The 23,473-nt window shown below is 43.3% G+C and overlaps 3 protein-coding genes across 6 annotated transcripts in view; all 3 read right to left on the bottom strand.

Annotated features, from left to right (window-relative positions):
* zdhhc18a (zinc finger DHHC-type palmitoyltransferase 18a) overlaps positions 1-6,482 on the bottom strand; it is an 8,372-nt gene extending 1,890 nt beyond the window's left edge. The window contains exons 1-10 of one of the 2 annotated variants that reach the window (XM_035672418.1): positions 5,812-6,481; positions 5,505-5,665; positions 5,097-5,246; positions 3,924-4,061; positions 3,778-3,829; positions 2,626-2,728; positions 2,417-2,529; positions 2,219-2,324; positions 891-961; positions 36-166 (exon numbers count right to left, since the gene is read on the bottom strand). In XM_035672418.1, the coding sequence (XP_035528311.1) occupies positions 920-961; positions 2,219-2,324; positions 2,417-2,529; positions 2,626-2,728; positions 3,778-3,829; positions 3,924-4,061; positions 5,097-5,246; positions 5,505-5,665; positions 5,812-6,047 (1,101 nt within the window). In that variant the 5' untranslated portion in view covers positions 6,048-6,481 and the 3' untranslated portion in view covers positions 36-166; positions 891-919. Of the gene's footprint in view, positions 1-14; positions 167-890; positions 962-2,218; positions 2,325-2,416; positions 2,530-2,625; positions 2,729-3,777; positions 3,830-3,923; positions 4,062-5,096; positions 5,247-5,504; positions 5,666-5,811 lie in introns of those variants that run through there. The other variant, XM_035672417.1, reaches the window with a different exon arrangement.
* Positions 6,483-8,356: 1,874 nt separating this feature from the next.
* On the bottom strand, positions 8,357-11,167 carry pigv (phosphatidylinositol glycan anchor biosynthesis, class V). The gene is made up of 3 exons (XM_035671730.1): positions 10,803-11,167; positions 9,313-10,479; positions 8,357-9,224 (listed from the first exon to the last, which is right to left on the bottom strand). The coding sequence occupies exons 1-3, from the start codon at positions 10,869-10,871 to the stop codon at positions 8,937-8,939; spliced, it is 1,524 nt and encodes a 507-aa protein (XP_035527623.1). The 5' UTR covers positions 10,872-11,167; the 3' UTR covers positions 8,357-8,936.
* Positions 11,168-11,955: 788 nt separating this feature from the next.
* arid1aa (AT rich interactive domain 1Aa (SWI-like)) overlaps positions 11,956-23,473 on the bottom strand; it is a 16,994-nt gene continuing 5,476 nt past the window's right edge. Inside the window, exons 5-20 of one of the 3 annotated variants that reach the window (XM_035671728.1) lie at positions 22,962-23,202; positions 21,586-21,675; positions 21,316-21,486; positions 20,444-20,789; positions 20,150-20,295; positions 19,982-20,067; positions 19,620-19,829; positions 19,321-19,525; positions 18,994-19,147; positions 18,678-18,841; positions 18,351-18,555; positions 17,424-17,549; positions 16,571-16,667; positions 15,506-16,349; positions 15,224-15,354; positions 11,956-15,129 (exon numbers count right to left, since the gene is read on the bottom strand). In XM_035671728.1, coding sequence (XP_035527621.1) covers positions 13,246-15,129; positions 15,224-15,354; positions 15,506-16,349; positions 16,571-16,667; positions 17,424-17,549; positions 18,351-18,555; positions 18,678-18,841; positions 18,994-19,147; positions 19,321-19,525; positions 19,620-19,829; positions 19,982-20,067; positions 20,150-20,295; positions 20,444-20,789; positions 21,316-21,486; positions 21,586-21,675; positions 22,962-23,202 — 5,100 coding nt within the window. In that variant the 3' untranslated portion in view covers positions 11,956-13,245. Of the gene's footprint in view, positions 15,130-15,223; positions 15,355-15,505; positions 16,350-16,570; positions 16,668-17,423; positions 17,550-18,350; positions 18,556-18,677; positions 18,848-18,993; positions 19,148-19,320; positions 19,526-19,619; positions 19,830-19,981; positions 20,068-20,149; positions 20,296-20,443; positions 20,790-21,315; positions 21,487-21,585; positions 21,676-22,961; positions 23,203-23,473 lie in introns of all 3 variants that reach the window. The other 2 variants (XM_035671729.1, XM_035671727.1) reach the window with 2 other exon arrangements.

Genomic DNA, 23,473 nt, shown 5'->3' with positions numbered 1-23,473 from the left:
GCTGTCGGGAGCACCCAGCGGACGGTGAAGCTTCTGGGGAAGGTGCTGCAGTGCTGGAAACCTCCGGGGCCAGAGGGGAGGTCTTTGGGGTGCCAGGGGGGCACAGGCCATGATAGTCAAAAGAGTGGACCACCCTCTCCAGCACGTCCTTGGTGCTCTGAGTGCACTGTGTGAGGAGGAGGAAAGAAATAGAGAAATCAGGAAAAAGAAGTGCCATACATAAGTTTGTGGCAGGAATGGCCGAACGGTAAAAACAGGACAAACATGGAAAGAAAATTCTGCAATGTGATAACAATGATTAGTTTAGGACTCAAGCACAGTGAAAGCAATGATAGCACTGATGACAGCATCGTCACAAGATTCAAATGAAGAAGCGTGGAAGAAGTGAGTTAGACACAGATGAGGCAACAATTAAATGTGTGTGGAGAAGCTGCTTCTTCCTGTGTTTCTTCTGGCTCTGATAAAAAAAAAAGTAGAAAGGGAAATACAGTTTACGCAGACTCGTATGCGCTTGCGTCACCATGCATGCACAATAATGACCCAGACACACGAGAAAAAACATCTCATCTAACTACAAAAAGGACAAGAGAAAGATTATCAGCCTTCAAACACGAGCTCTATCCCATACAGAGTGAGCGAGCGAATGTTAATGACAGGAGGATGAATGGTAGTGAAGCATGCACATTCACAAGTAGGGCAGTCCACCCATCCACACCAATCACAAGATCTGCCCCAATTGTGTTTGCATTTGAGCAAAAAATATCTTAGAAAAGAAAAAAAAGCTGTTAAGATGGCTGGTTCCAAGCCTAAACACAAACTACACAAAAGACACAGTGAATGGCAAATGAGGAGATGTTGTGATTGTTTTTAACGTTCAACCCTACTCTTACCATCAACCGTCTACATGCAGCAGTGCCCTTCAGGCTGTGCAGGACAAAGCAAAATCCTGACAGTTCTCCTCCTAGCAGGGTGGAATGGATACAGTACAACACTGTGTGTCAGATCTTTCATCAAGCAATGAAGTAACAGGCATATGAAACAAATGTTCATAACAAATAAACCCATGTGTTCATTGACTTGTACCTACCAAAATAAAACAACCTAAAAAAAATTCTACTTTTCCCAAACACCTTAAAGTCAGCACATGAGGACATGTAAAAATGGAGAGGTAAAGTAAACTCAAAACAGAGACCAAAACCCAAAATACAAAAATAATGTTTATTTAAAACACATAAAGGAACACTTTTTAGTTAAATAAAATGCGTATGTAAAAATAGAAGGAGGAGGATTTAAGAAAATGAAGCAATATATCTAATAATATACTTAAGACATTTGATATGTCGACCATATTGAGTGACAATGATGATCTGTGATAAAGTGCTGATAAATCAATTACAAAATGGGATCTAATATTTTGCATGTCCTAAGTCCTAAGTCCATAACACCTTCACCAAAACATACAAGCAAACCCAGTAGTACAGAAACAAGGAGGTAGATACAATTCCTACATAAATGTAAGCAAACACAAACACAAGTCAAATATCAAATGGTGCAACATGTTTACTGTCCCACAGCACCAAACGACCATAATATATCTGCAGCAGTCTGACAGCGTAACTCAGCAACTATAATCTTAACAAATGGATACATTTCTTGCTGTAAAAACCCTCTGCCCACTTTCTGGCACTTTTAACTGCTCAGTGATGCCAAACAGTGTTACAGGTGGTTTCCAAGACATTTTGTTCTAAAGCTCAACGAACACATGACACAGCAGTATTATTTCAGCAAGCTGCATGGTGAAAGATGAACCTCTTCTCTAGATGTTTCTGCTGAACGCCAGCTCTAATTAGCCGGCTTAATCATTTCTGCTGTGAATACTTGGCTTTATATATTGTGTGTCAGTTCCAAGCCATCGTAAGCTGAACCCTAGTAATGTTGATCCAGTCCAGTCAGAGACTCCCTAATAGGCACTTTCGTTTTAAAAATCCATGTTTGGCTTTCTGTTGTCACAAACAATACACAGATTCAGTGTACTGCATGTCGGCAACTCTAGTCGAGGGACTGAAGCTGGAAGTCTGGAGGATGACGGAGTGGACACACAGAGTGGAGAAGGCACACGNNGGAGAAGGCACACGGGGGGGGGGCAGCCTAACAACAACAACACAGGAGCTATGGGACAATCAGGACTTGGGAGGGACCACACGCTGCTTCATCCTACCATGTGCGCGTCATTCTTGGCCACGAACGGAGGCAGCTCTATCTCCGAAGCAGAAGCAGCAGGGATTGCCTCATCAATAGGCAGAAAACCTCTCCTGTCAATCAGACTAGAGAACAATAGGGAGAATTGTGTTACGATGCTCTTTAACATGGACGGTACATGTACTGTAACTGATGCTATCATCAAGGAAATGTTCACCTTGGGGGCATGGGACCACATAACGTCGCACAGCAGTTGGTTATAATACTGTTGTAACTGTACGGGTTCCCAGACTCCTCTGCAGCCCTCTTACTTGACCAGGAGCCCTTTATCTGCACAGGGAGTGAATAAAAGTAAGCAGTTAGTTAGTGAATAAAGTACATTTTAACAATGAACTGTATCATATAAAAAGGGGCACGAGTACTTACATCTTCATTTGTTGTGAGGTTGGAGGCTACTAAGTAAGTATGGAAGCCTGAGAGGCCCAGAATAGACCAGATGGAGAAGAAACAAATCACCAACTCCACCACAGTGCACGAGGAAGAGTCAAGGCATCATAATAACACAATTGTGTATGTGTGATTATTTAACACAGAGGGCAATTAAAGCTGATGATTAAAATCTATGACAAGGCTTAATATGTGCGTAGGCAGTCTTCCTCCCACGGTTAGTCTGCTTTTTTCCAGCATGAAGCACAACATCCCTAAGAGGTGCTTCTATCTTATGTTTCCTCGTCTTCACATGTTAAAATAACATTGACATAATAATGTCATTTATTTAGACATTGCATAAATTGTTGTCAACAAATTTTCGATACCACATGTTGGTGATTATCAATGTGAACTCTGAAGCCACTGTACTACGAATAACACAAACCCACTTCATATCACATCGGAACATTTTCCAATATTAGAACATTGAATGTAAACTTAGGTAAAATACAAGTAGCTCTGAACTGTACTAAGGTCAACACTTGAGGAAATGTGTTACATTACTTGTTGGTCTGTATTAGTTCCAACTTTCTTGAGATGCGTAATCCATCACAGTGAACATTTTAAAACTTAAAGCCTAATAGTCACAGAGGATTCATGAATTCATTTTAATGTTAAAACTGATGCAGTAAGTTGCTAAAAAGGAAATCCAATCAGTTCATCTGCTAACTAGTGAGTTAACATATTCCTTCTAGATTCAGACACACGCACTCCAACAAGATGACACAATAGTATGCATGTCAAGCATGTCATGCGTAAAATTGAGGAAATTACCCCACACTCTGAATAATAAGTGGAACTACTCTGTAGTCATGCAGTCTATATTTGTTCCCTCACTGACATCATCTCACAAGGACATGAGGCAGCAAACCTTCCACTGGAAGCCATCTGCCTAAAAGCACTGCTTTGCTGGATGCTAACTCTCTGATCCTATTAACGTTGGGCTTAGGCTAAGGAGCAGTGGGAAATGCCTTGTCAACAATGTAACTTGTGTCATTTCTTGGCACCAAACAGGAGCACATTTTAAAAGATCTCATCCATCTCATAAAAAGGATGATTATGTGACAATTTGGTTTGTACAAAGGATATCTGGCAGGACTCTCCTGAATGGCTTGAACAAGGCTTTGACCTGCTTGAGAACCTGGAGAGATAAAGTACAAATTAGAAACACAGAAACCTTAAAAGTTACAACTGCCTTATGTGTTTGTGTCTTTATACAGAGTTAGAGTACTTACGCAGGGTAATGTGTGTGATGACACAGCCGAATATGAAAGATGTCAGAAAAGACAGAGAGATGATGAAGCTGTAGAAAAAGCGGTAATTGCGTTTGCCCACACAATTCCCCACCCATGGGCAGTGGTGATCAAATCGCTCTGAGGGTGAAAGAAAAGTACACATACCCGAGATTAGAGGCACGTTTATAGTAGTTGTAAAGTATAGATGACATGTTGTATATCAAAATAATTATATAGTTTTAGTAGTATTATAGTATTATAGTTATATATAACTATCACTCCTACCCCAAAATTAATACAGCACTTTCATCTAATTGTAATTATGCTTCGTTTGTTTGCTGTAATCATTCATCCTGTTCATACTGGCCCATAAAGAGATCCCATCCTAATGCAATACCAGTGCAAGTAATTGGAGGGACAAAATCCACACTCCTTGTTCTGTGCAAAAACAAATTCCAAAGTTTAGCTAAACGTAATTTGGGGCTTCAGGAGTCTGACTAAGATTAATCAAGTCCAAAGTTACAGACTTTTTAGTATGAAATTCCCTCTTTGTATTACTTTCCCTCAACAACGGCCCAGAAATAAACACCGTCAGGGGACAGACAAAGAAGGGCCTTTGTACTAAAAATATTGTAACTTTGTTAGATTTGATTAACTCAGATAGCTGAAGCGTCGTAGTGGCTTCAGTTCAACTTTGGTACATTTTTGCACTGCAGGTTTTGTTGCCCCTTATCTTTTCCACTGGAGGCAGGTTAGCAAGGAATATAGAGAATATAGAGTGTTAAGAGTTTAAAAAGCACACTTAAAAAGAAATAACCCTCTCCTTTAACAGGACAGACCTTTCCGGCTGGCAAAAGAGACGCAGTCGGCAGTCTCAACCTGCAAAGAACGGTTTTGCTCCATCTTGCCAAATAATGACCTAATGCTTTAAAGAAGACCCGCTTTAGTGCCAAGATCCTGCTCCTGAAAACTGCCAGAACTCATTTGAAGTCTTAGTCTAAGGTAAGAGTTATGAATTATATTATTATTACATGGAAGCATCATATATTGAATAAACAGACCAGTGGGATAATCTAGGAAGCAGTATAGTACGTTGCTCTTGGCCATGACAATAAGTTGTTAAGTTCAATTAGATCAGTTGAAATAAGCAGAAACTTCCTACCAAATCCTTACCAACACAGTTGTCACACAGACTGCAATGGGAGGTCCGAGGAGGGCGGAACGTTTTACAAGTGAAGCAGTATTTGAGCTTTACCACCTGCTGGTTGATGAGGATCTCCTTGGTTCGCGGAGGGGGGCGATACGTAGATGATCCTGAGGTATCTTAAAATAGAGAAGTACAAGTGGAGAGACTGACTGAGACTTGCGCATCTGATCAAAACAGTTCACACAAGAAGCAGTCCAATGATATAATAAGGAATACATAACCCAAATAAAGCTATGTCTGGCTTTCTTTTTCTCTTTAACCATGATAAGCTGCTTAGGTCTGCAGTTCAAAGACAAACACGTCCCTCAAAGATCCTCAGTATGGCAAAGCTCTTTTACCCCATCTGTCCCCATGCAATTCCAGGGTCGCCTTACCTATCTGCTTCTCTACGTCTGCAGCTTCATCTGGGGTGGCCCTAGGTAAAATGCCTGGATCTGTAAAGCTGGTTCTCAACAGGGAGAGGACCACAAACACAAAAAGCACCCCACCGATCACAGGTATGAACACGGTCAGATGTTTCACCAGGAATGGGCAACTGTAAAAGAAAAACACCAGTTTGTTTCTGTCTGTATATTGCCACAAAACAGCGTTTAAAATACATAACAATGAAGCAAAAGGCATTTACAACTTCCACAAGCGTGTTGCATTCAGGGCTCACTGGAAAGAAACATTGGTACTCACTCGAATGCAAAGAAAAGGCCACATGTGACAACAATAAGGCCCAGTGTCAGAGGAAGGACACCGCTCTGTCTGGCCAGGATGATCCGCCCGTCGCAGTAGAACCGGTTCTTCCCCGGGAACACTTCCCATTTCCTCCGCGGCCGCTGCACTCTCCTCTCGGTGTGGTTCTGTGCGGACGACGGCGACACCGACAGCGCCCGGGGGTCGATCTGCTGGTACTCGCAGTTCTTCATCATGTAAACAGTATCGACACGGTTCGGAGGTAGCTAAAAGGCACACACGAAACTCTCTTTTCTCGCCGCGTTTTCGAGAGACAGCACTCTCACAATTCAGTCATTGTGTACAGTGATATTTCTTTATTCTGGTTCCGGTCAGCGTTCAGTTGTCCATCCTGAAAGCTACCGCTAGCTAGCTAGCGACCCAGCAAAGGCATTCTTGTCCGCAGCTGAGCTTTACGAGCTGAATCAGTTCCCGAGTGGACTCAAGGTTGACTACCATCTTTGGTGGTTAAATTAAAGCCATTAATTAATACCAGTACTCATTTGGTTGTTAACTCGCCTTTTTTTTTTTTTTTTCTCAAGAATTTAACACAAGCAGACGGACTTCGGCTCAAGCTTCTTGCGGCACTTCACGTTTCCTTATTTTTTTTTTTGCCGTCAGCCAATGTACGTCACGGAGAGGATGCTGACGTATGCGGATGAGTACGGCGCAGACTCACTGCTGACGTATAACGACACAAACGCATCAGCTTTGTAAGGAGATGGTTTGTAGATCAGTGGCAAACACCAGCGCATGCTCAGTGAGTATCTGTTCACAAAACATTGACATAATAATGAATTGCTTATTTATACATTTTATACATTTTTATATAGCTTTTTTTATATATATATATAGATGTCTAGGTTGTTCTCCTTACTTATTGTGTTGTTACTGTTGTTACTGGTGTGTAATGCTGCTGCTACACTGCAATTTCCCAGCTTGGGATCAATAAAGTATATCTAGATCTAATCTATCTATCTATCTATCTAAACCAATATAACCTTGATGCTGTTCTGTTGCTTCAGTTGTAGGTAATGGGGGGGGGTTACTACACATGGTTGGTTATTTGTAGGCTGTTTATAGGGTCTGATTGGAAGAGATGAAGTTAAAGATTCAATGACATATACCTATAAAGTGTCTGGACTCCAGATAGTGAGTCAGGCCAGTACACTGTATATGAGCAAAGTGGCAAACAGATAGAGACCTCTGATAACTGCTGTTATCTAATAAGCTGGCAACATGTTCAGTGTTTACTTTGAAAAGTAAACTGGTAATAAATCCCTAATCACATCAATTGGAACTAAATGAAGTGTTTAATGAAATCCACAGTATGAACTTTTGACACGTGTCTCTGCATGGACTGATTCCATTAAGTGACCCTGAATTTACTTAAGGGGCCACAATGCACACAATGTCACCATGAGTGCTTTCTGAACCTGTGATGCTTAACATGTGATAGGCTCACTGTTTGAGGTGTTTGATTACAAGGCCAGTGTTCTGCGTGCATGTCAGCTGTGATGTTTATTGAGTGTTTCCAACCCTGTTATTCTAGGAATGTGGTGAGTTTGTGCAACTAATGAGAGGGGAAGGGGTAGAGCTGTTCTCCTTATAGCAAAATCATTTCCTAGACTCTGTTTAAGCGATGTGAAAACATGTCAACACATTATTTAGGCTCTGGCCTACAGTTGTTCAGATTCAAAATATTTATTCTATACAAGCCAAAACTAATTTTATTGTCCACCAGAGAAACACTTTGAGTGGAGACTATTTCAGTTCATTTTTCTGATAAATTCTCAAAGGATAATGATAATATATTTTGTATTATTTTAATAGGCTTAATGTTCTAAGAAAGTAGGTTTGGTAAGTTTTTTGTTATTTATTAGAAAAAATAAATGAACATTTGAAGAGTCAGAACTGTTGTTGTTTCTGTTTACAATAGTGGTATCAGTCAGATTTTGTTAGGTCAGAGCGATTGAATATTAAATCATCCATCTTTGCTCACTACATCTTAGCCTTTCTTACTATAGGATGTAAAAAACTACAGGTTATGAACTTGTTTTTAAAATGCAAAAATTTTATATTATCCGTTATCTTATCATTATTGGTCATTAGAAGCAGGTAATTATTGTTAGCTGGGAAAAAAAAAAAAATCATACTGTGCATCCCTAGTTTTTAGGATGTTTTTTTTTTTTCCCATAAAACATCCCTAAAGAAAAAATCTGAAGCGTTAGGTGGTGCACTAAATTGTTTGAGTAACAGCAACCTCTAGTGGTCATATCCCAAAGAGATATCTGATAGTCAGGGATAGAGATCTACACTCCACGTCTGTGCCAATTACAGTGCTGTAAAGGATCTGTTTTGTAAGTAAACCATGAAAAAACACAACAACACTGTTCTTACACTGTATAAAGAGAGAGAAAATATTTTGTGTGAGAACAAATTAGCACACATTTGATGTACATATATTAGAATTTGAACTTGTTTACAAGAAAACCCAGCAGAGCTGTTTTACATTAATGCCTCAAGAAAACTAAATTGAGGGTCCTTTTACAGCAACAAAATCTTTATTTTTTTCATTCAAACTATGACTTGAAGTCTTCCAAACATGCAGCGCAATATTAAACAGAGTAAATAAAATGTAATGCTTCGGCAAGAAATAAAAATATAGTTTTTCAAGTACCACCATAGTCTTTCCCAAGATTTACAACTAAACAGTGTTGAATAAAGTTTCAGGTATATTCTACATATGAGGTTGTTCTAAAATGGCTGCAAACACATTTAAAGGAGATGTACAAATCAAATTTGCTGACTATTGCATGAATAAATTGGCATCAAAAATGTAATCATGTCAATAATTTCTATGTAAGACTGGGCGACATAATCATATTATCTTTTTTTTTTAATAAATGTGACGTGGACAAAATGTTGCATTCAAGTTTACAATTTAACAATTACTGGAATAATGAAAATTGACTATTGATGAACTGTAAAAACACCTATGTGCGGATTCATATCATTTAAAATACGGTATATAGCCCCGTCCTACATAGAAATATTGCATTTAAAGCTCAGAGTAACGTTTTAAGTCATGTCCATGGCAAAGAGTTACAATGCAGTGCGAGGCCCAGCACCCAGTAAGAGAGGAAGTATCCCAAGATGCTCTGTGTGGTAGGAGAACAGGTTGTAAAGTACGGCAGCAGAGCAATGATGGGATTTTGAGGTGTGTGCTTGCATCCATTTCTGGAATGTGTCTGTAGCTGTATGCTCGGGTTTGATGTTGTCCTTCGATGGAGAAGTGGTTCATTGAGGAGGAGCAGATGAGCACTTATCCAGAAGGGCACAGGAGACGAGGAAGCCATGAATCTGGTCAGAACCTAGAAAAGTAGGGTAAAAATGGGAATGAGTGGAAATTAACAGCAGGTCAAATGTTCCAGAAAAAAGGTGGTTATTTGATTTACTTACCTGCACGTGCATGCATAATGTCCCAAACACCAGAAGTACTGTTGAATGTACAACATACACAAACACTCTGGGGTTGAACAGTCCTGGTATGGGTTTGTCCAGCCCTTTATTTGCACCTGTCTCCCAAAGTCCAAGTCTCAGACACAGTTCTGGGTTAGCTTGAAAATATGCATAAGCTGCCATTATCCCGAGTGTAGCCATAGGTAGAGCCAGAATAAAGTTCGGTATCTGCTTCAGCTCAAAGTAGCGGAGGAATCCCACATCCCAATACACATCCTGGATATGAGAGTAAAGCAAGGGGAGGGGTCTCATGCACCAGAGCGGCGGTGGACCATTTTCATCTGGAACCCGGTAGCCCTTCCGCTCAGCCAGCGACAAAAGAGCAGGGGGGATCCGTTCCAAGGAGACGGACGGCGTGCAGAACGTCCTGTAACCATAGTACTGGAAAGCACAGAAGGGAAGGGCAATGATTGCAGTTCCCAGGAGGGAAGTGAGCAGGAGGCGGATGATGACCCAAACATAGTGGAAGACTTTAAAGTGGCCTTTTGTGGTCGTTCGATAAACCCGTATTTGAGAGATAGCGTGCAGTGATGGAAGATACAGCAGGAACCCAATGTTAACAAGTCCATTGGATCGTGCTGCAGTGGCTATACTGAGGGCCAGGCAGGCCCGGAGCGTGAATCCTTTCTCCAGGAGGAACAGACCACCAAATGTGAGCGCAGCAAACAGGCTCTCGGAGTATCCAGCGGTCATGAAAACATTGGCAGGTGTGATGCAGTAGAGCAGGCTGGAGAGCAGAGCGAGACGTCTGTCCTGAAGCACTATTCTGCTGAGCGCATGCAAAGCGACCACACTCAGCAGGAAGAGGGCACTGTTCCCCAGAGCCACAGCTACCAGCAAACGCCCCCTCACGCTCAGCCAGCTGCTCAGGGGCCACAGCAGCGTCTCTGCCAGGCCTCGGAGGACCACAGGGAAGAGGGGGAAGAAAGCAAAATTGTGCTCGTACAGGTATCCTCTCTCAGCGATAAAGAGGAAATGCTCGGCATCCCAGTGGGAGAGGCCACCGAACAACCACTCCACTGCAGAGTCCAAGTACAGAGGCTCCTCTGTCCGGGGTGGCCTGAACGCATCAGCATCGTGGTCAGGGATGGCAGCATTCAAGACAGCCTGAGGAGACATATTTTATTTTGTTAAAAAAAAAATCCTGCCATCATAGACCGAGTTTGTGCTGCACAGAGAAACAACCACACAGGTGTACAGTGAGTTAGTCTGTAACCTTCTTACCACACTACAGTATGTATTCCCCCCCAGCACTGTTCATTAACTACCAACCAAACACACAGCTAATAGCCAAGGTGACTTAAACATCAGGGGAAATTAAGCTCAATACCTGTCATAAGGTTAAAGCTACAAACTTGGGGGGGAGGGGGGTAGTTTAGCATATTGTTCAGATCCACAACATGCCGGACTTGCCTAACTTAAACCTTTACCTGCAGGAACAGCGACAGAGCCCTGGTAACTGTGGCAAACTCCAGCACTGCTCTGACATCCATGGTCATTGATGCGACGGACAAAATGTGAACAAGCCGGTGATGACAGGCCCGAGCATTGTCGCTGCTACCACACAGTCACCGCTGGATCCGTCATTTTCTCTACCAAACATAGCTGGCTAGGAAAAAAGTGTTCGGCGAAGGAGGGCTTGTGAGCTGCGGGTTTTCATTGGGTTGATAGGTTTAGCAGAGGGTAAACAGGTTAGTGGGAGATAGCCAGCCGTCTTCTAGCAGCGTTTGTTTCCGCTCAGGTGCAATCTTTGTCCTCCTCTCATCCTCCTCCTGCGGCAGCCTTTCCAAAGGCACTTTTCACTTCCAGTGTCACCGCAACACGAATGTCAAAATAAAAGCTCATGGGCTCAGATCATTGACTGGTTCAGAGGAGAACTTGTAGTTTCTCCTGCGATGGTTGTATTTTATTTTATTTATGTATCAAAAGATTTATAGTTTAGCTTTAATTGGCTTAAGATTTACAACCTTACGTGTGCTTAGTAAGTAAGGTTTTATGTTAAATCGGGTGAAATGAGTTTTCTCTCCAGCAGGAGGCGCTCCACTCCGGCTTATGGACTGACCTTTCCGGTATGCGGTTATTCTTCGTTCAGGAAATGTGAAAATACTGTTTTTGCCCATATTTAGTGTCTTCAGTCTGTTATATATAAAATGTAACTTGCTTGGATTTAAGGTGCATATTGTTACACTTGGCTTTGTAAGTAAGCTGATATGTGTGATTGTCTTTGCCTGATGCATTTTAAATGTGCATGAACTGTTCTTTTACCCATTATTTCTGGTTGGCCCTATTGATACAGCATTAATACAAACTTCAAGCCTATGTGCAGTCCTCCTCCTTCAAACTTCAAGCCTGTGAAGTTAGTGACACTGACGGAGGTAGTTTTTTTTCAGTTATTTTACTCAAACATAGAAACTGTGATAAACCTAATGCAAACAGTGAATTATATATCAGCATTGAGTCCACTGAGTAAGACACTGAGTATGTATTTCAGAAATTCTTTGGAACCTAATTTGTGGGAATTCACATATTTGTTTGATTTGTTTGTCCAGTAGAGGTGATTATTCCAGAAGAACAAAACCATCAAACAGCTTACGAAGATTTAATGTACATTTATTCTTACCACGTGGAACATATAGTATAAAGATTTCATACTGAATAAATGATATTCATTGAGCCAAAAAAGGGAAAGGGAGGAATTTACATGTTGTCTTAGCTACATAGTCTGAAATACAAATATGCAGAATCCATGACTGAAGAAAAATTGTCAAATGTGTACTTCATCTAGTTTATTTTTGTTGTACCAGGAGATAACAGGTTCGAGCCGTGTCTGCCGTACTACGGAGCTGTGGAGAGACCAGAGGAGTGGGTCTAATCAGCGGGGACTGGAGGTCACGGACCAAACTCACATGTCAGCCTCAATCCCCCACCGATAACAAGTGTGAGAATAGTGACACAGACAGAGACAGACACAGAGAAAGGAAGTGTAATGTACAACATTATATATACACCACAGCAAAGCTGTATTTGAAGTTGAAAACCAGTCCTAAGAGGTGATTTCTTTTCATATGGGTATTCATACAATCAAGGGATAAGAGGAGGTAAGGGTGTTGTAGGTTCTTGATACTTTGGGGAAGAAAGCCATTTTCTGTTTAACACCAAACTAAAATGACCTCAAAACTCTAGAAGAGCTGCATCTTCTGCTTCTGTGTGAAACGTGTGTTACAGAATGCTTACACTCAAGAGCAGTACGGTACAGAAAATGTCCTACAATCTACTGCACACTGCACAGGCCTCCCCGGTGAAGGTGTCTATTGACAGCACTTAGTCTACTGTTGGGCTGACTGGTGAAAATCCAACTACAGCAACTATAACCAGTAGGCCACTTGTCAGTCTGCTTCACCTCTGAACGTCAACCACTTACAGACTCATTGTGCCCTCGAGGGGAGAGCTAGGGCACACTGTGTCTCCCAAACTCACTGTAAACGAGACAGCAACTTTGGTTACAGTTTTTGTTTTTCAGCTATTTATTTATTCATTTATTTATCTTTAATAAAAAGTACTTTCCCCCAAGTGCAGAACAGTCTCCCAACCGTGGTGCTCTGCTCTGTGTCATCCAGTTGGCATTCATGTTGCAAGTAGTGTCACTTTGTGGGCATCTCTCTGGTTTGTAATCCACCACAGCTCTGTGATAACCCTCCTCCAGCAAGGACGACCTGGGGAGGGTTCAGAGAATGGAATCTGAAGGATTTTCATAAATTAAAGACAGTCACTTCAACTTTGCTTGCCCTGTTACACACACAAGCCAGGCTTCCAGGTAAGAGGGGATTGGGGATAAAACCCCCAAAAAAGTGGAGCCACGGCTCCCTACAGCTGTCATGACTGGCCAATCAAAAAGAGTACATCACAGATAACATGAGAAACCAGCGAGTTCATTAGGGGGGACACTGAAAGGTCGAGGAGTCGGGACTCATGTAGTGTGAACTCTGAGTGGTTCTCCTCCACCTTGGCTAAGGCGTGCAGAGCCCGGGCAGCTCGCCGCATCATGTCCGGGCTAGTGGGCTCGAAGTGCATCCCCTGAAGGTGTAGTAGAGAGCTTTGGCTCTGCTGAAGCTGTGTGGCAGCCAGACTATCCTCCAGGAAGCCCAGCAAGTTGCCCACACTGCCTTTCTGAACAGCGACTGCTCGGGCGGCCATAGTATCGCCCTGGGCGAGGTTTGCCAGTAGGACCACGGCCATCTCCCTGCAGACTGCAATCTTCCTGTCTCCGATTAGCCGCACCAGGTTCCCGTATAGCTTCTCCAACCGACTGAATGGAGGAGTGGCCAAGATGAGGTCCACGTTGTTGTCTTGGATGCTTAGTTTGCTTAGCGTCTCCAGGACCAGTCTCTGAGGTGACAACGCACTGTGAGGACCCAGGGTGGGGAAGGGGTCCTGGGCCTCTGCTGAGGGGCAGACGGCCCAGTGGAGAAGACCATCCAACAGAGGCAAGCAGATGCTCTCCGGGTATATGGAGAGATCCAGTTGGCCTGAGATGTTTGCCAAAGTGACCAGCGTGTTCTCCCTCAGGAGCCCCAAGCAGTCCCACCACCATTCATCCCTTTGGCCCATTCCCTCTTCTGAATCCTCATCTTTCTCGTAGGTTAGCGGCGCCTGTTTGCGCTCAGGGTGCCTGTGGTGAAGCAGGATCAGGCGTCCCAGCAGCAGTAGCAGCCCTGGATGTTTGGACATCTCGTGGTCATTGCCTGGCACAAAGGAGAGGCTGCGGACAATATTGGACACACATATGCAGCGGCGGGCTAAAGAATCCTGCCAGTTAGCCAGTGCAATGAGCGGCCCCTCGTCTTTACTGTGGGGCTCATCCTCCAGGATGGTGCCAGTCTGCTTTGCCTTCTGGAGTAGAACACTGTCGGGGGAAATAATGGGTCTATTATTCTCCTGGGGACTTTTTTCACCTTTCTCAACTGTCTTTGTCTCAGAATCAGTTTTCCTCTCCTCCTCACTGCTGAGTGAGGGGCTGGCCTTCTCTGAGACCGCTGCTTTCTCTGAGGAAGAAGTCTCTTTGGGCCTTTCTTCTTCATCCTGATGCTTCCTTTTCTCTTCCTCAGTGGGCAAACAATTTTCCTGTATCTCTTCTTCTGGGACTCGTCGCCGCAGCAAAATTGGGGGCACAGGTATTCGTTCTCGTGGTTCCAAGAAGTCTTTGCGTGGTTCAAAGTGAGTCTGGATGTGTTCTGTTGAGTCTCCCCCTCCAGCACTCCAATGAATCAACCCGCTGTCAAACTCTTGCATTTTACCGTGATTATTGGACTGGCCTGCCACAAATGGGTCTTTCTTTCGTACCACTTTTAGGGGAAACTTGTCAAACTTGCTGGCTTGTTTGGGTCTCTCGTGGGCAGCTAAGGATTGTGATGAGCCTGTCTGTTCAGATGAAGAACCTTTGCTCTTCCTCTCCTCATCTTCTGTCTTCTCATCCCGACCCCGAGACTCAGAGCACTGCTCTTGCTCTTCCTCCTCTTTCACATGAGCTGGCCCCTCCGTTTCCCGTTCCTCCTCTTCTTCGTCATCTTCCTCCTCTTGTTCCATGTCCTCAGCCTGTGTTTCCTCTTCTTCTGTGCTTTCCCAGTCTCGTTTCAAGGCATCAGGATCAAGTAGTGTCCTCTGGCCAGGGTCTCCCACCTCATACTCCCGCAGAATGCCAAAGATTTCAATGAGGCAGCGTCTGAAATACTCAACCACCAACTCTAGTAGGCCAGGCAACTGAAGAAAGACCATAAATACAGAACATGTTAGATATGATAACTATGCACAGTGTGTTATAAACTATCATTAAGGGATCAGTGTTAAGTCTCACCGTGTTTAGATCAAAGGTGGAAATACTGTTGTCATCATACAGGAGGATGTTGATGGTATCTAAGGCCCACGTACTCTCAGCCAATAAACCAGACTTTAATGACATCATGACTCTCCATGCCTCCGGAGTTCCTAAGAAGTCAAAATAAAAAAACATAATTGGTACCAAATACTCTCTAAGCAGCAACTTGGAACAATATAGGTGGACTGAGCAACACTGAGCAGGTCTGGCAATAATAAAGAAAGTCTATGTCACAAGATGATATTCAATCTATAGTCATACCAATATCTTTTACGGTGAGTCTCCGACGTGGTTTCAGGATAGGATGTGAAGCTTCTATCGAGCCTGGGGGAAAAGGCATGTCTCGCCTTATCAAAGGCGACTGCACCGGAGGGGGCACTATGTGAGATGCAGGCACTGGAGGGCCGGCCTTCTGCATCTTCATTACTCCGTGAATAAAGGAAGATTTACTAGGTGATGTCCTGCTCTCCATGGGGCGGGGCATGGAGGCTGGGCTGGACACCTGTGGAATGTGGTTCTGCACACCCTGAGGGGGCTGGTAGTTTGACTGTACTGAACGAGGCATAGGTTGGCCAGGTCCTGCTGGACCATAAGGAGGCTGCCGTGGGCCCATCTGACTCCCCCACTGGCCATCATGATTCATGCGCTGTTCTGATGACATCATCTCCTCTGAGCGGTTCATGCCAGGGTAACCAGGTCCCTGTGGTGGGCCCCCAGGGCCACCCTGCCGGTTGGGGTAGTTCTGATAGTTCATGTCTCGTGGCCCCTGCCACATACCTCCCTGAGGACCCTCAGGGCCTGGCTGCATCATCTGAGGGGGCATGTTAGGCTGAGTGTTGGGTCCTGTCGCACCCTGCATTCGTTCACGACCAAATGGAAAGGGGAACTGATTGCCTGGACCAGGTGGACGGCGATCAGAGCCGGGGTAGGGCCCACTGCCGCTGTACTGATTGTACGTCTCCTGCTGTCCTGAAGAGGGTGCAGAGGCACCTCCTTGCTGTTGTTGTTGCTGTGGTGGTTGCTGTCCACCATGGAAGGGCCCAGTGTACTCTGTCTCATGACGTTTTGATGGAGGATAACCCCCTTCCACAGGACGCTTGTAACTCTACACATAAAAAAAAAAAGGTACAGAGACATGATTATTTCACACCATTTCAGTAGAAATGTTGTAAAAATAAGTACATGGACTCAACTCACTTTTCTGCTCAAACACACAATATCATAACATATATATACATAAAAATATATTAAAACAATAAAAACACTCAGACATTAGGTTCCAGTGGTACATAGTGAGAGTTAGTGTAGTGCAGATGGATCATTGACCTGTTGTTGTTGTGGGTACATTCCAGGCTGCTGATTTGGGTAGGAGCCAGTAGGGGGCGTTCCCTGTCCAGGATACTGATTACCATAGGAATCATGCCTGCAAACATTAGGCATCGTCAGTTTGACCATGAAAATATTCTGCATCTTTAACTCACTGGATGAAGTAGTCCACTGTTACACAGTTACAGATATACACAGCCAACCTTATGGCATATAATGATGAAGTTACAACCAAAAGACATCCATTTGCAAGGGTTTCTTTTTGTTTACAGCTTCACACTATTACAATATACCAAATCTCCATTATACCTGTCTCTCTTTTATTAATATGATTCATTATTTTTCCTATGCACCAATAACCTCTATTAAATATGAAGGCTAAATGTGAATCCAGAACATAAATATCCAGCTCTTTGTTAAATGTGCTGCTTACTACTTAAGGTAAGGACAATTTAAAAATGGGATAAACATATTTCAAATTGAAAGTAAATTCTAATCAGTGCAAGTCGGTCTGTGCTTACATCAGCACATACAATAAACCCAAACCAAAGAGCAAAGACGAAGGAAGACTAGGAGTGAAAATTTTACCCATAAAGCAACAACACAATTTAAACATTCATGATGTGATCATGTGCTGATGAATACTTGTCAAAATAAGAAATATCGAAATAGTGCGAAATTACATTGGGTTATCTTGAAACAACAATGAATAACTCTTGCATACATTTCCAGCATTTATGAAACCTTAAACTCCAACATGCAATGCATTTGTTTTTTGCGAAGAATAATCAGTTTCCATCAACAGTAGCTTAAAACCCAAGAAGCTTGGCAAATATGTGCTATGTGAACTGACCGTGGCTGCTGTGGTGGGAAGCGATTTGGCGAATACATCCCCGTGTCGGCGTTGGCAGGCATCATAGGGTTTGGCTGAGGAGCACTGGATCCCATGTTGCCCTCTGGGCCCATTCCTTGCTCCGATCTGGGAAAAAATCAAGGAAATACACATGGTATATTTTTCCATATTTTCCTAAACAAAAAGATATACAAATGATGGAAAAGCTTGTAAAAAAATAAACAAAAAAACAATAGGATAACAAATGTTACACTTACAACTTAAACATGAATACTTCGGTTGCAATTTAAATCAGCTACTTGACAAATTTTGTTTTTCCATTTTTGTTATCTGGTTCCTAAGTTTATGAGAACTACAGCTCAGCCATAACCACATTTAAATTACAATCCCAAATATTAAATGTAGAATCTGAGCTTTAATTGTTTAATTGTAATTTTTTTTTAAAGCAGCACAAACCCTTTGCACAGGCCCTCTTCTAACACAAAGACAACATATCAGTAACCTCTTGTTAGTGAGCAACATAAATAATGAATACTACAATAAAAAAAAGTTTACTAGTCCATAAACAATATAGAGTAAAGTGGACTCGATGGAGAGATGACAGAAACATGACATGTACCACATTTCAACCACAGCTTCCTTTTTTCAGATGTGTTCAGGTTTTTTTTTCCATAGAAAAACCAATGACAATCTCTGGCAGTACATTATCAACTTAAAAGCATTGTTAGGTGTGAAAGAAGCCAGCGAGTCTCAGTGCCAATTCCCATGCATTTCTTAAAATTCAATCAAATGTAATCAACTTCCATACTGAAAGTTATTAGTTAGACATACCTTTCCTGATCTACATAGGAACTTTAAGGTTTGGCTGATCATAAAAATAGCTGCTGGTTATAATCAGACCTTGAAAATGCCATCTTCCAGTCTTACCTCCTGTCGTAGCCTGGTCCATAAGGATACTGCTGTCTGGGCCCCATTGGCATTGTGCCCATGGCCCCTGGCGGTCCCCTGTTGAATGGAGGCTGCTGCTGTTGCTGCTGCTGCTGCTGCTGCTGTTGCGGCGGTTGCTGCTGCTGCTGTTGGTCACCCACCACACTGTTCGGGCCCTGGTTAGTAGGTAGAAACTGCTCCCCGACTGGAAATGCATTCAGAATTTAAACCCAGTTAGAAGTGATTAAATGACCGGGTAATTAAGGAAGTACTTTAGGTTCTAGGATAACATGATTCATTCAGCTCACGCCATTTCAGTGTGCCCACCTTTCCGCATGTTACTAAAGGGGTCCTTGTTGGGTTCGTACGTGCCCATGCGCCCTTGCATGTCTGGTGTGTTCATGCCAGACTGATAGGCGGAGTTGGGCGTCATGTTCTTCCTAGGGAAAGCAGGGTCATTTCCCTCAGAGAAGGGGTCCTGCAGGTTAACGCTGCTCCTACAGAGAAGCAGAGATGAGGGGGAGTGGAAATTAGGAGATAAGTGGGAGAGACAGAAAGAGGGGCGGGCAGAAAGAAATTAGTTTCTCTCATTAAAAAGGTCTTTTAGAATCAAAAGATTAAAATCGGGTGTTTAAAGAGTCACCTGGACCCAGGTGGCATAGGGGGCATCTGGGTATGAGGAGTGGAGGCTGGAGTGGGAGGTTTTAGGTCTCCCCCCTCAGCCATGGAGCTGCTGGTGGACTGGGGTGTCTGAGGACCCTGCAAAGAGCCAGAACCAGCTGTGGAGCAGAGGGATGCTTCAGTTCGAAATAAGAGAAGAGCAAACAGACATGGTACATGATTAGTGACACTCAACGACAGCAAGTTATGTATTTTTGTTGGTTTTAAAGTGAGCAGATGTGCGTTACTGAATAGGAACTGCACTGAAACACGTGTTCATTTCAAAAGCTGGTATGAGTATGGCTCTAACCTGGAGAGGGGGGCTGGACTTTAGCAGCTTGGTTCTTTTTGTTGTCAGTAAAAATCTCAGGAGGAGGATCCTCACCACGCTCAATTTTACACTCAAACGCGTACAGACACTGGATGTACTGTTTCTTTAAAGAACTTGCAGCACTGCTGGATGTACCCACATTCAGGGAAGTGGCCAGATCACGCCATTTCTTATTCTTATTCACCTGGGAGACACACGACATATTTAGAATAAAGATTACAATGAAAGAAGCAATAAATGCACTGGAATGTATTGTTGTTAATTAATGCCATATTAACCTGTGTCATGCCTCCGATCTCTTTGACTGACATATACAACCGGAAGAGGTCGAGGGGTTTGCGTCCCACAGCAGGCAGGTTGGTCATGGGCATGGCTTTCTCTTCAATGAAGGCCAAATAACGGTCCACCCACATCTTCCTGTCTGGCTCTGGTCCTAACTCATACAGGCGTGTTATCTTTTCATTCGTTGTGGTGGAAGAGTTGGACTTCTGTTTTGCGCAAGAGAAATGAGAAACCAATTTTAAAATCAGATGTGGAAATTCTACAGTTACACCAAGAGAAGACATTCGAGGTGATTTTCAAAAATACTGTTGTTCGAACACATAGTGACAACAATCTATAGTTATAGAGCAACGGTTACCTTAGATTTGGGCTCTGGCTTGGGTGTTACAGTCCCATCTACTTTGTTATTCATCTTATTGTTCACCTCTGGGCTGGGGGCCATGCCTAGACACAATGACAAGGAATTAGCTATACTGCCACATTAAAAGTGAATAAAGCTAGGTGCAGTTATTATTGTATAACTAACCACTTGAGTTATTGGCCATGTTTGGCCCCATTGGATAAGGTGATCCACCTTGAGTATTCATCATTCCAGGCATGTTGTTCATGGGAGGGCCATAGGGTGGGCCAGAGCCCATCATGCCCGGAGACATGTTGGGGTAACCAGGCATCCTGGAGAGAGAATAAAATATGAGCATTTTATAGTCAATCAAGAGTGGTACAGGTATTTAAGCATTTAAGTGAGAAATCAATCAGGAGTTTTGCAGGGTCTCTGAGAGGTAAATAAAGGCAGGCACTTGAGGATCCAGCATAAACCAACCTGTTGTGCATGGAGTTGGTGGCAGGGTGCTGCATGGCCGCAGGGTCCTGGGGCTTTCTGTTCATGCCGGGAGGAGGACACATTCCTGAGCCTACCTGGGGTGGCATGTTGCCCATGTTGGGTGGTATGTTTGGACCCATGTTTGGACCCATTGTTTGGCCCATAGTTGGACCCATATTGGGGCCATAGGGACGTGGCCCCATTTGATTAGGGGGCATCCTTCCTGGAGGCATGCCAGTATATGGCGGTCCCCCACTCTGTCCTGCCATGGGGTTCATTGGGCCCATGCCCGGCCCGGGGTAGTTTGCATTGGGCATGTTGCCATAACCAGGTTGCCGGGGATAACCTATGGAAGACATTTTAACATTATAAAGTATAATATATAAGTATACTGGTCTGGAATCACTAGACCAGTATAACTTTGTGCTTAACATTAAAAGTGGACTGTTTTAGTTGTGAGTCCTGTGGTGAGGCAGACTTTCTCCCTACAGTGTGCTAGCAGAGAGAGCTATGCACCCTGAGCAACAAGCCTTCGTCACAGTCTCAGCTCTACTGACAGGAGGCTCTGCTACGTCAGCTGACTCTCTGCTTCGCTGCTATAAATAGCTGCAACGGAGTCAGAGGGAGGGACCAATGATAGCATGGTACTGCTATGAGGCAGGGAGATATATTCCATATGTTGGTCTAATGGGAAATCTACATAGCAAACTTTGCAAATACATAGTAAATTAAGTGGAAAACAACCAAACTTAAGCCTTAAACATCTATAGAAGCCATTTCTATTCATTGTTTCACAACTACACAACAGAATTTTAAAACACAATAAAGCTAACTCTCTTCAAGTTAAACCCTGACTATTTAAAAGTACCAACCTTGGGGTCCATATTGTCCTCCCTGCTGTCCATAGCCACCCATGGAGTTGTTCTGCTGATATGGGCCCATCCCAGGATGCATCTGTCCCCCTGGGGACTGGCGAGGTGACAGTGCAGAGGCAGACTGGGGAGAGCCATAAGGGGGCATCTGAGGGTTTCTCTGCATAAAACCTAAAAGAGGGCAAGAGAGTATTGCTTGGACTTAGATGCTACAGCAAACTCTTGACATGTTACTCTCTACTAACACTTTGCATGTATACTGCAGCATACCTCGGTCCTGGGCCATAGGAGACTGGCTCATTGCAGGGTGCAGACTCCCATCTGACTGTACACTTGATGGCCTGGGAGGCATCTGGGTCACTGAACAATAATATTTAACCCAAGTTAGTGTGAGCGCAAAAAAGGTACAATACAAATACTGAGTTTCAAGCCACTGTGTTTATAATGAAGCTACCATAGTTGAGAAATCCATTTACACCAACTGACATTTAACTAGGGATGTCCCGATCCGATGTGCCCAGTGCACACTTCAAGTACATTAAAGTTACTAAAATCAATTCCAATGCTTGACCATTAAATAGCTCTGCTTTGCATTAAGAAACAAAATGCCCGCATCAAAGCTGTTTCTTAATGTTTTACTTTTTTCCACAATAAAGCATAAAATACCAAACCCTCTGTCATCTTGCCAGTGTTTGTTGCTTCAGTGCAGCTTTTACCGGAGTTACCTGAATGAACTGTATTTTGCTGAGTGTTTCCATTGTCTCTATATCTTTTGCTCGGATTACATTAATTAATTAGTCTTATTGGCTTTTTGTTGGCAGGACGTTCGTGCATACATCTACATCCTCTCCGTCCTCCGAGCACAGGCGGGGACGTGGTGAAACTCAGCAGCGGGCGGGGCTGCCCCCGTTTTCTCACACACACAGAGCCAAATAGAGGAAAAGGGACAGCGAGAGAGTTGATGAACAGCTGAATGACGGCTAACGTAAAACAAAAGATCGAATCAGATCAATAAAGCTCAACATAGCCGATACTGATCAGTTAAAACCGCCTCGATCGGTGTTAACACCAATCGCTGAGATTGGGACATCCCTACCTTTAACCCTGCAGGACCCATTGGCTCAGTCCTTACAAATGCATGTTTTGTGAAAGAGCATTGTCCAACCGACAGTTACACTAAAGTGTAGCCAAGACCCAGAATATATTGAGTTTTGAGGGAAAAATGTGACTTCAGGACATTTTTAATGTTACCTAGTGCTGTAAGGTGAAGCAGCCATAAAAGCAGAGCTTTATATAGAGTGTTAAAGATTCAATGAAGTTTTAGAAAATAGATATAGAGAATAGAGAATGATTTTGTCAGCGCTACTAAAACTACTTAAGGGGGAGTTTTAAATCAGGAAAATCAAGGTTTAAGAGGTCAATAATATAGAAGTATAATAGTACTGTTTTCTACTTGATAGTGTTCTCAATGAAATACGCAGATAAAATTCAAGAACTTAATGACAGAATTTAACTTTCACTTGAAGTGCAAAACCAATATAAAAAAAGCTGTCATGACCCAAAGCACGTGTAATTTGGTATCTTAAATACACAAGAATTCTGCTATGATCATATGTTGCATTTCAGTGCGTGAGGGATCAGCCCACCTGGCATGTTAGCAGGCGACAGCGGTCCTGTCCGAGGTGTGCTGGCACTGGCAGGGGATCCGGCTGGGGAAGGTGAAGGTCCACGGATGCCTGGCAGGTGGGGAGACGTGTGAGGGGAGAAAGGCGACTGCGCCTGGTTACTCTGCTCTCCCTGGCTGCTTGACACACCTGACGTGCTCACACCGGGACTCAGGGCACCCTCTGTACCTGTAGGCAGGTCATCAATGGACCCTGACAGGTCCTGAAAACACGTACAGGAAGAGCAGAGGTAGAGTCAACAAAGATGGTACATAAAAAAAAAAAAAAAAAAAAAGGGAAAGGACTTTGACTTTACAAGATTCAGCTCTAATGCATTTTGACAGACTACATTTTCTTTTACAGATTCATCATAACTATTTATAGTATTGTTTTTCATTTATTTGACATACTGGCTGTAGTATTGGCATGTTGTAGTTCCCTCTCTGTTGTTTAGATACGAGTGGCACACTCAAATACTACACACACACACACAC

This window comes from Morone saxatilis, unplaced genomic scaffold, assembly GCF_004916995.1.
Source record: "Morone saxatilis isolate NCDOM2014 unplaced genomic scaffold, NCSU_SB_2.0 Contig24, whole genome shotgun sequence".
Lineage (NCBI taxonomy): Eukaryota > Metazoa > Chordata > Actinopteri > Moronidae > Morone > Morone saxatilis.
This window is presented reverse-complemented; position numbering and strand designations above follow the sequence as displayed.